We start from the raw sequence: 15541 nt of genomic DNA, 5'->3' as shown, positions 1-15541 counted from the left end.
CGTACAAGCTCCTAGCCTTCTTTGTCATGTCTTTAGGGTGGTACTGGGTTTCTGAAACAAAAGGGTAAGAAGGGCGGAGGGGAGGTTTGCGGAAGAGAAGGGAAAGGTTATTGTAAAAATCCAGCTTTGCTGAAGCATTAGAGCAGCCATTTTGATTTTTGTTCAACTTTATGCTTTTAAGCAGTTTCCTAATGTCTCAGAAGAATGGTTGTGATGATACAGTTATTACTTGTTTTTCCATTTACTGAAGAAGTTTTAAAACTCCCATTTAAATATAAGGAAATTTGGAGTCTTATAGAGGCATCTCTTTTAAGTACAATGGTTGTGGCTTTGATGTACATCTGTATTATGCTTTATCAGATTTTGAACTGTGGAATTAAGGATTATTAAGGGGAGGGACGGAGAAAATGGCTTTTTCACTTTTTAAAAGTTTTGAAGTTCTTTCCGTTAAGATACCACATGAGTCTGATTGGAGTGAACATGGAATATTAAAGCTTCTAAAGGAACTTCTGCCGTAATAAATGGAAGAGTGTGTGTTGAGTTTGTGTGTTTAATCACAAGCACCCTCTTGGTCAGAAAATGTGCATCAGACTGTTAAAGGAGCATTGACACTGCTTGTTGCAGGCAGATTCATATCAAAGTGTTAATGTAAATATTCAGTGGTATTGAACCTATCAAAAAGTGATCTGTTGAGTATCTACCAAGTATAAGACCTGTATGACGTGCAAAGATGAATGCCAAGACCCAGATTTTTTATACTCAAAATATTTATGATCTAGTTAGGCTCATGAGATATGTACACCGCTCTGTTGCCAGGCAGTTACATGTTAAGGGTTAAAGGTGTGGTTTAAGAAAATTGTAGGGTAATTCAAGGGAGAAAAAGATCTTCCAGCCTAGAAGTCATCATAAGGCAGATGAAATTTTTACCAAGGAAGTGTTTCTCAAATGTGTGGTTCCCAGGCAGGCAGCAACAGCCTCCTAGGAACTTGTTAGAAATGTATGTTCACAGGCTCCACCTCAGAACTGCTGAATCAGAAACCCTGCGGGGTGGGCCCAGCAATCCGTTTAAAAGCATCCGAGTTTGAGCCCCACTCAGACAAGGAAGTGTTGGATCAAGGGTATGCTGACTGAAGTTAGGGAGGAACAGTGACTGGTGTATAGTGTTTGGTTTAAGGCGGCTGGCTGAATGGAAGGAACATGAAGAAGAAGGGGTTTAGTTAGTTTCTTGAGCCGTGTGGTTTAGCTTCTATTTAAGGGAATTCTTTCCCAATGCACTTTGATCCTTATTTCATCCAATTATCCTTTGTAATTATATTGTCATGTTCATCTCTTATGATTCTGATCGTTGAAAATGTTTGCATCATCGAGATAAGGGATAGAATTTGTATTTTGTAAGAGAATTTAAGGCTTTGGAAAATGTAAAATATCAGAATGATTGGACAGCTTTGTGGCTAGCTACGAGGTTAAATATTTGTTCAGAATACATGTTTAAAAAAAGGGTTTCATGTCCTTTCATCAGGTCCTAGATAAACATCTTTTAGAGATTTTAGTTTTAAAACTTAAATTCAGTTTTACATGTAAAAAATGGGGTATGTTCCCCCAGCATTTCTTCTACATATTTTAGAAAATTCAGTTATTTTGGCATTTTTAAAGATCCTACCCCTTCAACATTGAACGTGTTAAAAAATAAAATTCATCCGAGTAAATGTGAAGATCTAATTGGCTTTATCAAATGATTCATGAATCCGGCAATATCCCATCTAGAAAACAGAGGGGTGTTCTGAGGAGTTGTACAAAATGGAAAGTTTTTATGGGAAGGAAAGTGGAGCAATAAAGGTATATGCAAAAAAAAGAAAGAAAGAAAGGAAAGGGCAGGGGTCTCGTCTTCCTTTGTAGGAAGGGAATGGAGGGACCCAGCTGATAGATTTCCTCATTGGTGCTTATCTGAAAATTCCTGACTGGCAGGTGAAGACATTTCTGGGGGAGGTTGAATCTGCAGTTAACTTAGTTATGAAGCTCTGGTTTGATGACTTGGTCTGGCTGGAGTAACACCATGTGAGGCCTGTGGTTTTCTTTTTGGCAAACTATACTTTCATTTCTCCTGTGATTTTAGAGGAGGTGGACCCTTGGTGTTGGAGACATTGATTCGGGGCCTCACTTGGGCCACTTGGGAAGTGGAAATGATAACCTTCCTTTCAGCCTTTGCTCATCCAGCTGCCTGGTGCCTAAAATGGAAGGGTTATAGTGCTTGCATAAGTGGGCTTCTGATTCTCTGTTTAAAAAGAGAAAGTGATTTTAAAGACAGTTCAGGGGAAAAAAGAACCCATGATCACATGGTGGCCACACAGTTAAGCTTTAAGGTCAAAATGTGTTCCCGTTACTGGAAAAATGGATTCATTCTCTCCTAATCTGGTTTTACCTTGGCACTATCAATTTATCACGTGCAGAGAAGTCTAGTCATTGTTGTAGGTGTGCTGCAATCTTTACTTCTCAAGGGAGGATGTATTTAAGATCTTTTTTGGGTTTGTTATAAAGGAACTTTAGGGTCACATGTATAATAATGTCATAAGGTAATTGTGGCCTCTACCACGATATCATTAGATTTTTCTCATGCTTATGGAGTGAAATATTTGGCTGCCATGTATAAAGATACATTTAAAACCTCCTGAAACTTGGGGCACCCCGGTGGCTCAGTTGTTTAAGCATATGACTCTTGATTTCAGCTCAGGTCACAATCTTATGGTTCGTGAGTTCGAGCCTTACATCCAGCTCTGCGCTGACAGTGCAGGGCCTGCTTGAGATTCTTTCTCTTTCTGCCCCTCCTCTTTGTGTGCTTTCTCTCTCAAAGTAAATAAGCAAACTTAAAAAATAAAATAAAATAAAATAAAACCTCCTGAAACTGAAGACCTGCCAAAGGGTCATCAGATTTTAGGGATCTATTAATATTTTCTTCAGCCTAATTCGAGGATAAGAAAGAGGAAAAGGAGTTGAGACAATCCCTTATAGTTTTCAAGATCTGACCTGTGTTTTAGGGACCAGTGCTTTTTATTTCTTCTAAAAGAAAAAATATTTTTTCCATGAACTCACAGTACTATGGAAAAATTATATTAATTCCATAGCATTATTTCATTTTACAAATGAAGTATGTTAGTGTCAGAAGTCAAAACTGAACTACTTTTGTCCTTGTGTTCTGGTATTTCAGGGCTTTCTTGGCTTGAATATACCCAGGAATTAGGAATTCAGTGCAAGAGTTGTGAGGATTTATGGCTTCTCACTTATTACTTTTCTTACATATGTGTGTGTTTCTGTAATTTTTCATATACACACACATCTGTATATTTGGTATTAAAGAAAGGATGTGTCCCTACTCTCCCTCCCCCACATCACCTCCTGTACATCAAGCCCTACCTTTGTTGTGCGTAACCATCTCCCTCACTTGCTATGGGTAGAGTTTTGCAAGGTTGCAGAGTAAGACCTGTCAGCTGACGCTTGCTCACATGAGAGCCATTAAGAGGGTGGTGTGGCCAATGTCAGAACAACCTTGCAGCTGAAGGCAAGTCACTGCATTTGCCCAGAGCCATATGAATGGGTCTTGTGACCAATTAATTGACTACTACATAATCTCCAACAGGGGAGCACAGATGGAGTGAGTCAGCCCAAGCTGCTCAACCTGTTGAGTGTTTTGTCTTTTGCTGACCCAGAGTACAAGCTTAGGAACAAAAGTAGGAAGTGGGATTTGGACTTGCCTGTTTTAATGGTCCTGCTGAGAGCATATTTTATAGCATTGGATACATCTGACTTCCTAATACTTTGGCAGGCTAATTTACGTAACAAATGAATGTTCCTTTTTTTTAAACTTTTGAAAGAGGAAATTAGTAGGCTGCTGCCAAGTAGCTTGCCTCACCTACTGTATAGGGAGTACAGGGATTACTTAGGACGGCTGGTCAGTGTGGAGTATCCCTCAAACAGCAAAGGATCTTCAGCATTTGTGTCCACGTCCATGTTGATAGTCAGGATAAACCGGAAGAAAGTTCATACACTCAGGACATGTGTGGCGGCACTACGAAGACAGGGGCCCGGCAGGATTCAGCCAGATGTGTGTGTGGTGCTGGTTCTGGTGCTGCGAGGACTTACAAGACGCTTTTACGCACAAAGACTCGAAAACGTGCCAGGGTAGGAAGGGGCACTGATCGCTTGGAACTCAGCAACAGGTTTGAAACTTCAGTTCTGTTTTAAAATCTCAGAGACATGTTTATTTAATTCACTGCGTACCAAGTGGGATGAAATTCTGTTGATCCAAAACTTGTTTGTTAAGAATACTTTGTTTTAGTAGGACGTGGGGCCATTGATGGGTGTGCGGAAACAAGTCCTTTCCGGTACAAAAAAGGTGCAGGCATGGTTCTTATTATTTTTTTGACTGTTTCAATTCTACTACCCATCTGCTTTCTTAACTTTTCCTTACTTATCCTGGAGCCAGCTCGCAAGAAATGGTTACATCCTTGTCCTGTGTTGAAGTTTGAACAATACTATTCACAGAGGTCATCAGGAAAACGAGTTGCGGTCCTGAGAGTCCACCACAGTTGGTAGATGGGCACAGGACTGGAAGTTATCTCTTAGTCTGAATGGTAGGTGGAGGCAGGATGGTGGGAAAGAGCCCAGCTTCTTCTGGCAAATTATTTTCATGAGAAGGACTGGAGTTATGCCGGAACTAATTTTAAGAGTGGAGCTTACTTAAAGAGAGTAACATTATACTTGCTGTATTCTTTTAGGTTCATTATGTCATCCATTTTGGAAGAATTTATTAATTTAATTAGTAATAGCTCTTAATTGAAACATATTTATAAAGAATTTTATTGCATATCAACCAAAAGGAAAAATGCAGTGAGAATCTGATGTAGATAACTACTAAAGAGAGTCAAAGTTAAAAGTTAAGCTCTGATTCTCATGATTAGTGTAAAAGTAAGTGTCTAAATTCACTTACATATTTTTTTCCTTATAAGAAGTTTTCTTAAAATTATGTTTTATAAACTTTTTCCATCAATATGGTTCTTGGTTGGTTGAAAATAATCAGGATATACTTTCTGTCATATAAAAATCATTGTCTTTCTTTAGTAGAAACTTAATAAAATGGTATATAATCTACTCCAGTATAAACCCAGTAAATTGGAGAGTTAGGGAGAAATGTGGAAATCATTTTATAGGGGCTGGGTCACATGCTATCCACTCAATTAAAGGGAGATATTTATAGACGGAGCAGTAATGAATGATGTGGTACATTAGAAAAATACATTTGAGCGTTCAGATAAGAATTTCACTTTTGTACCTTTTTTTAGTTAATTTTTTTTTTTTTTTTTTTTACAATTTATTTATTTTTGGGAGACAGAATGAGACAGAGCATAAGCAGGAGAGGGGGAGAGAGAGAAAGAGACACAGAATCCAAAGCAGGCTCTAGGCTCTGATCAGCACAGAGCCCGACACGGGGCTTGAACCCATGAACTGTGAGATCATGACCTGAGCCCAAGTCGGTTGCTCCACTGACCGAGCCACCCGACACCCCTGTTTTTATCTGTTTCTTATCAAGATAGAACAGCTGAGTGATACAAAAGAGTAATGGATTGGCACTCAGTTGATCTGGATCCTGATTCTGATCCTGATCCTGATCCCACCTCTGCTGCCCAGGAAGAGCCTTTAACTATGTGAGAGTCTCCTGGCTTTTCTGTGTCTCACTTTTCAACTCTAAGCTATGAAGTTGGTTTAGATTATTTTAAAAAATCCTTTCCTTCTCTGAAATTCTAAGATGTAGCATCAGGACCTTTTGTATTCCCTATATTTATTCATATGATTCTAGATTCCCCAAATACATATTAGGGGTGAGGGGGATAAGAAAATAATATGCAGGGCCACATAAAGTTTTTTTAAAAACTTCAAAACATTTTGGTATGAGCTTCTGCTTCTCAGTTTCAGTGAACTTAATATTCTTCAGTGAATTTTAATCATTTTTATTTAAACAACACGTTAACAAAAATTTTTCATATCCATTATTGCCTTTTCTTATTTTAACTTCCTTTAGAGTTACTTCTTTGGTGCTGAGACTTTTTTTTCCTCTTGTTTAGAATTTTGCGCAGTGATGACGTATACTTGTCAATTAATTGGAATTCATCTCTAGTCAGACCAGTTGTCTTGGTAGACCTCATCTACTTTGTCTCCCCCTTCCTACCATCTTGAAAACGTGATCGTTATTTGCAGCGTTGTGCTTGGTTTCCTGTATTTATCTAGGACTTGAGCCAGTCTCAAGGGTAGAGTGAATTATTGACAGGAGCTTGCACTGTAGGGATCTGACTCTAGAGTGCTCACGAGTTATCTGTTTGTCCAAGTCAGGTGGCAGTCAGTTAAGTATGACTTCCAACTCCCTCTTTGCTCTTGGGTATCTTAAATCAATAATTTTAGGTGGTCTTAGCTGAGTGCACTGATAAGTAGGTTTCCCCCCCCCCCGCCCATCTTTCCTCATGATTTTCCAGTTACTCAAAGGTGAAGAGAAAGACTCCACACATGTAGAGGAGTCATGTTAGATACCTAACAGTGGCCACAGTGTAAAACTGCCACAGTTCAGTGCAGAAGGAAACGTTTTTCTTTCTTTAATTTTTTTTTTTTCTTTTTAACGTTTGTTTATTTTTGAGAGAGAGAGAGAGTGAGTGTGCGAGTGAGCGCTGGGGTGGGGCAGAGAGAGAGGGAGACACAGAATCTGAAGCGGGCTCCAGGCTCTGAGCTGTCAGCACAGAGCCCAGCGTGAGGCTGGAACTGATGAACTGCGAGATCATGACCTGAGCCGAAGTCGGAGGCTTTACTGACTGAGCCATCCAGGTGCCCCTGCTTTTCTTTCTAATTATGGTCCACGTGGAATCAGACTTTTCAGGGTGGAAGTGTATCCTCCGTATCTTCACTTCCATTCTCCTTAATCTCTAGAACGAAAGATATTGGAGGTTCATTTATTTCACAGAATCAGCAAAAACCTACAGAGTTTGATGAAACATTTTAAGTGGTTTGTCAGTAAAAAAAAAAAAAAAAAAAAAAAAAAAAATCCTCTCTAAAACCTCACGTCTAGTAACTGTTATGAGGCTGGACATAGGGTGCAGTCTTCAATAATCACTTCCTTCTTTTTTCTTAAAATATCAACCACAACAAAGCTGCTAATAACTTGATTTTGCAAACTTTAGTAGCAAATTAGATAAGTCCAGAAGGCTGTTTTTGTGAGAAATCTGGGAGTATTTGCCAAGCTTATCAGTGAATCATTGTTTCTCTGATAGCAGGAGAGAATTTGACATAACATTTTCTTAAAAAGTATACCCTACCCACACCAAAGAGGAACTGAAACAGAGCACTTCAGAATCAATTGTGCTTTAAGTTTCATATCTTGGAGTTTGGATTCAGCAGAGACTCTCTGTACTGCTTTAGAATCACCAGGATAGATAGGGCCAAAGAATTAATGAGTGTATGTATTAGACTTGTCTACGATCTGGATGAACGAATTCATTACAAAAAAGAAGGAGGCTTAGGTTGCTTGTGGTAGTTACTCAACAAGAAAAGAAGTATAGAAACCAGGGTTTATTTTCTTTCCCCTAGTTAACTGCTTCACAGAGATAGGCTGACCATGATTTTACTACCAGTCTTTATTTATAGCAGTTAGGACTACTGACAAGGAAATATAAAAATAGTCGCAGATTTAGAGAGATATGCTAAGGCAACAGACCAAAGAATTCTGTTCTGAAGATTTTAGCAAAAAGGACTAATGCAGGTTGCAGGGTTAGGGAGAGTGTTTTTCATTGTCTTCTTCACTTAGCTGTGAAAACTCTTCTGCTTTGATACTATGTAGAAAATGTAGCTGTCCAACAGGTTGAATGAAGTGGGTAGAAGAAAAAAAAAAAACAAACCCTAGTCAGCTGATGGTCTTGTGCTTTGTGACAAGCTTCACCTAGAGGTTGAAATTGCTGGGTGTGACTCTTTCAGATGCATTGAGTATTGCTGTCACAAGTTCTTCTGCCCTTTCTGCATTCCTTCCCTTTTCACTGATTTTATGTGCCATGAAGAATTTTCTTTGACTAGCTAAGAGTTTATTTCCACTGGTTGATGGTTGGGATTTAGAGATATAATTTGAGAATATGTGAATGAATGAAAGCATGCAGTGGTAACTTAATGTTGCTGCAAAGTCCCGTCTAATTTAGGTTTAAAAACATTCAACTTGACCCTCTGAGGCCACGCCTCCTCTTGAGAATGAATCAGAGCAGCCTTGGTATAGAGGGGTTTTGAAGGGAGTGTGAACTTGCTTCATGTAGACTGACGACTGACATAAACTTTTGCCTGGGTCTTATTCTGATAAGTGTTAGTTACCATAACTAGTTATGTCCAGAAGACTGTGTTTCAGACAGAGGACAAGGATACTCCAACTCTGGGGTCTGCAGCCCAAGTCATTGGGCAGCTTCTGAAGCCTTTATCCCTCAAGTTCCTGCTCAGCTGTACAGTGAACTGGAATACTTGGCTGCACGGGTCCATGATTCCTGGTTCTTCTGTTAGGACTCCTGTTGTGAGTCAGGCTGTGGCTTAGCCTTATCCTTTTATTGTTATAGTAACAAAAGCTGAATAACTGCTGAATAATGATGCAGCAAGCCCTGGTGGGAATTGGTGAGAACAGTAATCTGTGACCCATCTAAGATTATAATGAAACTCCCCATCAAAATTCACCAAAGAAAGAGAATCTAGCCTTTGGGCTCTAGAAACACCAAGATCCCTGGCAATTCTCTTCCCCTTCTGTGGGATCCCAAATTTATATGGATTGTTGGGTATCAGGTGTATATCCATCCATTAGAGGTTTATCTTGAAGGGTTTAATCCTTCTCTTATTAGTTTAGAAAGGTTTAAAAAAAAATACTCTCAGGTCTTTATAGAACAGATGTGAATTAAAATGCTATCTTTTTTTTTCTTAAAGTTTTTTTTCAATGTTTATTTTTGAGAGACAGAGTGTGAGGGAGGGAGGGGCAAGAGAGACAGAGACCCGGAATCTGAAGCAGGCTCCAGGCTCTGAGCTGTCAGCACAGAGCCCAATGCAGGGCTCAAACCCAGGAGCTGTGAGATCATGACCTGAACTGAAGTCGCAGCTTAACCTGTTGACCACCCAGGCGCCCCCTCTTTTTTTTCTTGATTTGCCCTTTCCTTTCACTTGCATGCCTCACCCTGCCCAAAGGCAAAAAACAAACAGTTTAGTAACACTAAGCTAGTTGTTTCACTTACTGATTTTTAAAAACTCTGATTCTAGTGGCACCTGGCTCAGTCGGTTAAGTGTCTGACTTTGGCTCAGGTCATGATCTCACGGTTCATGAGTTCGAGCCCCATGTAGGTCTCGCTGTTGTCAGTGCAGAGCCTGCCTCAAATCCTCTCTTCCCCCTTCCCCCAGGCCCCCCCCCCCCACTCTCATCTGTTCAGTCTGTTAAACATTTAAACATAAAATTAAGTTAAAAATCTGACTCATGTCATGAGAGAACCTAGAACATGTGAGAACCTAGACCATAGTACCAGATACAGTGGAAGCATCTTTGATCTGGGGATCTTCTCTATCCCGATCTCATGATCTGTGTTTCTATTTTCTCTTCTACAAAAAAATAATAGAAGTGGTAGATTAGGTCAGTGATCATCAAATATGTGAACTTTTTTTTTTAAAAATGTAGCTTCATGAGGTTCGTTTCAGATCCACTTGAGCAAATTTCTAGAAGTGGAGCCTGTGAGGCTTTATTGACTAAAAACAAACAAAACAATTGAAAGAGTTTCTGGGGTGATTCTAATGATGTGTCAAGTCATCAGATGGGTGGTGTCTGAGGTCCCTTCCAGTCCTAATATTCTGAGTATCTGTCAGTGACTGATGGGTAACAAAACTGTTAGAGAAATGTGAAGACCTTGGGTAATCAGTGGAGCCAAAACGGTCTCAGTGGTCATCTTTGCCATGTGAGGGAGCAAGCCGTACGGATATTTGAGGAAGTGTATTCTCAACAGAGGAACAAGTAAGGACAGAGATCCTAAGGCAAGACCATGTGTGCCGTGCACTCTAAAAAGAACAATGTTGCCAAGGGGCAAAAATCATTTGGATTCAGAAAGTGAATTGTCCTTCAAGGGAATGTGAACGGACCCAAGGTGGACTGGTAGATAGGGCTAGCAGCTGCACATAGTGATATGACAGGCAGGTGGGGGTTGTCTGCTGCCTAATCTCTCCTCCATTGGCCCTTGCTTGATAACAGCAGTTCCTATGATCAGAACCTCATTTCTTTGTGTTGAAGCATTGTTCTCTCATGGCAGTCGGTGATACCTTAATGTGAGCTATTATGAGAACTTGTTCCTCTGTCAGGAAGAACAAGACCACATGAAAGGATTGGGCTCATTCTATAGAGCAGAGAATGTAGGACTGACCTTCTCCTTTCCAGCTGAGTGGACAGGCTGAGGGGAGACAGCTTGTAACTCAGCCGAACAGGGGCAGAGACTTTTGATGGCCATATCCAAAGCTCAAATAATATGTCCTTGGTTTTTATCTTCACAGGGAATTCTCTAGCTGACTATAACACACCAAAATGCTCTTCAGAGAATAATCCTATCACAAAACTGTAAAACTAGTGCTCATTACTGAAAGTTCCTGTATTTTAAAAGTTCCCTTGACAATTTAAGAAGTTTTTTTTTCCTTTTAAATAGACTTTATTTTTTAGAGCAACTTTAGGTTCACATCAAAATTGGCAGAAGGTACAGAGAGTTCCTCTGTTCTTTCTGCCCCCCCTCACGTGCACAGTCTCCCCTACTATCAATATCTTGTATCAGAGTAGTATGTTTGTTGCAGTTGATGAACCTGCACTGACACATCATTATCATTCCAGACCATAGTTTACTATGGTTTATTAAGGTTCACTTGTGGTGGTGTGCATCCTATGGGTTTTGACAAATGTATAATGAAATGTACCCATCATTATAGTATCATACAGATCAGTTTCACTGCCCTAAAAATCCTCTGTGATCTGCCTATTCATCTTTCCCTAACCCCTGGCAACCACTTATCTTTTTACTCTCTCTATAGTGTTGCTTTTCTAGAATATCATTTGGTTGGAATCATGCAGTAGGTAGCCTTTTTATTTTATTTTATTTTATTTTTATTTATTTTTATTTTTTACTTTTAAGTTTTTAAAAAATTTATTTATTTTGAGAGAAGGAGAGAGAGAGAGAGAGAGAGAGCGAGCGAGAGCAGGTGAGTAGGGGAGGACAGAGAGAAAGAGGGAAAGAGAATCCCAAGCAGGCTCCATGTTAGCGTGGAGCCTGACATGGGGCTTGATCTCATGGACTGTGAGGTCATGACCTGAGCCGAAATTAAGATTCGGTTGCTTAACTGACTGAGCTACCCAGGCGCCCCATATGTAATCTTTTTAGATTGTCTTCTTTCACTTAGTAATATGCATTAAAGCTTCCTCCATGTATTTTCTTGGCTTGATAGCTCATTTCCCTTTACCACTGAGTAGTTATCTGTTGTCTGGATGTAGCACAGTTTATCTATCCATTCACCTACTGAAGGACATCTCGGTTGTTTCCAAGTTTTGGCAATTAGGAATAAAGCTACTGTAAACATCTCTGTGTGCGTTTTTGTATAGACATAAGTTTTACTCCTTTGGGTGAATATCAAGGAGTATGATTGCTGGATCATAAGGTACGAGTTTTTTGTTTTTTGTTTTTTAAGAAACGGCCAAACTTCCAAAGTGGTTATACCATTTTGCATTCCCACCAATAGAGAATGACAGTTCATGTTAATCCACATCCTTGTCAGTATTTGGTTTTGCCAGCATTCTGGCCATTCTAATAGCAGTGTAGTGGTATCTCACTGTTGTCTTAATTTGTGTTTCTCCAATGACGTATGACGTAGAGCATCAGTGATATGTTTATCTACCATCTCTATCTCCTACTTTGGGGGGGGGTCTATTCAGGTCTTTGCCCATTTTTTAATTGGGCTGTTCATTTTCTTATTGTTGGGTTTTAGGAGTTCTTTGTATATTTTGGATGACAGACCTCTATCAAATATGTTTTTTTGCAAATATTTTCTCCCAGTCTGTGGCTTGTCTTCTCATTTTCTTGTTACTGTCTTTCATAATTGAGAAGTTTTTAATTTAATTTTTTTTGTTAATAGTTTTTCAGGCAGGGGAGACGTTTTTAATTTTAATAAAGTATAGGTTATTGGGGCACCTGGGTGGCTCAGTTGGTTAAGCTTCCAGCTCTTGATTTTGGCTCAGGTATCTGTGGTATTTGGCATCAGGCTCTCATGCTTGTAAAATTAAGCCCTGCATCCGGCTCCATGCTGAGCATGGAGCCTGCTTGGGATTCTCTCTCTTGCCCTGCCCCCTCCTACCTCCCCTACTCTTGCTCATGTGTGAGCCTTCTTTCTCAAAGTAAGTAAGTAAACATTAAAAAAAATAATAAAGTCCAGGTTATCAATTGTTTCTTTCATTACATGTGCTTTGGTTGTCATCACCATGTCCAAGGTCATCTAGATTTTTCTCCTATGTTATCTTCTAGGAATGTTAGAGTTTTGCATTTTACATTTGGGTCTGTGATTCATTTTGAGTTAAGTTTTTGTGAAGGATTTAAGATCTGTGTCAAGACTCATTGTTCTGCGTGTGGATGTCCATTTGTTCCAGCACCATTTGCTGAAAGGCTGTCATTTCTCCATTGTGTTGCCTATGATTTTTTTGTCAAAGATCAGTTGACTATATTTGTGTGAATCTGTTTTTGGGTTCTCTGTTCTTTTCTGTTGATCTGTTTGTCTGTTCTATTATCAGTACCCTCCTGTATTGGTTACTGTAATTTTGTAGTAAGTCTTCACGTTGGGTGTTTTTAGTCTTCCAACTTTGCTCTTGTCCTTCAGTGTTATGTTGGCTCTTCTGGGTCCTTTGCCTCCACAAATAAGCTCTAGAATGAATTTGTTTATATCCACAAAATAATTTGCTGGAAATTTGATTGTATTGTATTGAATCTGTAGATCAAATTGGGAAGAACTGACATCTTGAGTTTTCCTACCCATGAACATGTAATATCTCTCCATTTATTTGGTTCTTTGATTCCCTTTATCAGAGTTTTATAGTTTTCCTCATATAGATCTTATACATATTTTGTTAAACTTATGAGATTTTTTTTTTTTTTTAACATTTTTTATTTATTTTTGGGACAGAGACAGAGCATGAACGGGGGAGGGGCAGAGAGAGAGGGAGACACAGAATCCGAAACAGGCTCCAGGCTCCGAGCCATCGGCCCAGAGCCTGACGCGGGGCTCGAACTCACGGACCGCGAGATCGTGACCTGGCTGAAGTCGGACGCTTAACCGACTGCGCCACCCAGGCGCCCCATGTTAAACTTATACCTAAGTATTTCTTTTGTGGGATAGTGGGCTAATATTAATGGTATGGTGTTTTTAATTTTAAATTCCTCTTGTTAATAGCTGGTATATGAAGTATTTTTAAAATATTTTAACAGTTGTATTTTTCAGAGCAGGACCACATTTATGTCAAGCTAGCTACTTGCCTTTTTTCTTTTTCTTTGTTTAGGTTTATTTATTTTTGAGAGAGACAGAGACAGCATGAGCAGGGGAGGAGTAGAGAGAGAGGGAGAGAGAGAATCCCAGGCAGGCATCCCACCATCACACAGAGCCCCATGCATAAACCATGAGATATGACCTGAGCTGAAACCAAGAGTTGGGCACTTAACTGACTGAGCCACCCAGGCACCCTGTCCTTTTTTCTTTTTAAATTCCTCCATCTTTTTCTCTTTGTAGTTACTAAACTTATTTTAAGATAGTTCTTAAATATTTTTTCTGATTACCAAAATGATACAATTTTATTATGGAACATTTGGGAGATGCAAACAAATATAAAAATGAAAATTCAAATTACTCATAATGCTATCACACAAATTTTACTACTGTTAATACTTTTATTTTCTTATAGTCTTTTATTGGTACATAAATATAAGCTGTATTAACTGAATCATATTCAGATATCAAGTTACAGAATCTGCTTTTTTACTCAGTATAATATTTTTCCCATGTTATTAAAATGTGTTCAGGAGCAAGTTTTCATGACTCTGTAGTATGTTCTTAAATGGATGGCTTCAAAACTTAAGGTATGTTCTGCTGGTGGATGTTTGGGTTTCTAGTTTAGAAAGAAACCTATTCTTATTCACATTTCTGACAGTCTTCTTGGCAGATAATTTTCCTTGTAGGAAATTTTCCTTCCCCAATGGAATTTGAAAATTGGGAGATAGAAATTGGTCAGATAGATAGAAACCAAAATATCTACATTTGGAAATGGTTACTATATGTAACAACAAGGAGTTACCTAATAACCTTAGAATTAGACCTGTTCACCCACCTTGTCATAAGCAGCTGAAGACACACATAGGCCTTACCTAATAGGGGTTCACCCCTATAAAACTTGATGTTGAGTAGTTGAAGGTTAGATTAGTTTGTGTGTGCTCTGCAAACAGATAGATAGCAAAGCATAAAGGACAGTTTATCAATCAGAAATCATTCTTCTTCCCCTGGGAAGGAGCATGTAGGGGTGAAGACAGATAGGAATGTTAACACTAATCAGGATTGTGCCTCTACTTGGAAACCTGAATCAAAGGTAAGGAACACCCCCCCCCCCAACTCTAACACCTTTTATAGGTTAAATCACCTCTTAAAGCATATGAATGTGAGGGTTTTTTTTCCTTAACATTTTAAAAGCATTTTCTCTATATGCCTTCAGAGATAATTCATTCACTTGGTTCAACAATAAAAATATATATTTGAAATATATTTTTCCCACCTCATTATTCTTCCCCATGCCCTTTAGGTAATCAATTTTATTAGTTTTTTATAAATCCTTTTTTTTTCCATTTAAAAACCCATTTAGCATTTTCTTTTGCTTCTTTTTTTTTTTCTTTCTTTTTAACTCCAGCATTCTCCCCTTTCTTGATTGCTCCATCTTGATCTTCTTTGCTGAGTCCTCCTTTTCTCCCCACCCATTAATGTTGGTGTGCTTGAAGGCTTAGTCCTGGACCTCTTCTCTACTCACACTCACTTTCCTTAGTGATCTCATTCAGCCTTTGGCTTGAAGTACCATCTGTTTGCCAACAGCTCCCACATTTATAACTCTAGCCCAGACTTTTCCCCTGCCCTCCAGGTTTGTATATCCAACAACTTGTCCCACCTGCAGCTTTCTCTCTCTTGATGGTCGTAGTTATGACTCCTCTTTTTTTTTCCTTCCTTACACACTGTATCCAATCCATAGCAATTCCAGCTGGCTCTACCCTCAAATACTACCCCAAGTCTGACTACTTCTTGCCACCTCCACTATTACAACCTGGTCTATGCCAATGTCCTCTCTCTTTTTATTTTTCATCATGATAAGTATGCTATTTAATGCCTATTCAATCCATCCCGCCACCCACCTCCCCTCTGGTAACCATCAGTTTGTTGTCTATAGTTAGAAGTCTGTTCT

General features: G+C 39.2%; 1 protein-coding gene across 6 annotated transcripts in view; it reads left to right on the top strand.

Moving 5' to 3' along the window:
* Nucleotides 1–15541, top strand: part of FNIP2 (folliculin interacting protein 2) — a 132286-nt gene that overhangs the window by 33291 nt on the left and 83454 nt on the right. For 2 of the 6 annotated variants that reach the window (XM_058721021.1, XM_058721019.1), the window contains exon 1: nt 3238–4211. The exons of 2 other annotated variants lie outside the window; for them this stretch is intronic. In XM_058721021.1, coding sequence (XP_058577004.1) covers nt 4048–4211 — 164 coding nt within the window. In that variant the 5' untranslated portion in view covers nt 3238–4047. Of the gene's footprint in view, nt 1–3235; nt 4212–14133; nt 14181–15541 lie in introns of those variants that run through there. 2 more of the 6 variants (XM_058721024.1, XM_058721022.1) reach the window with 2 other exon arrangements.

This window comes from Neofelis nebulosa, chromosome 3 (genome assembly GCF_028018385.1).
Source record: "Neofelis nebulosa isolate mNeoNeb1 chromosome 3, mNeoNeb1.pri, whole genome shotgun sequence".
Classification (NCBI taxonomy): domain Eukaryota; kingdom Metazoa; phylum Chordata; class Mammalia; order Carnivora; family Felidae; genus Neofelis; species Neofelis nebulosa.
This window is presented reverse-complemented; position numbering and strand designations above follow the sequence as displayed.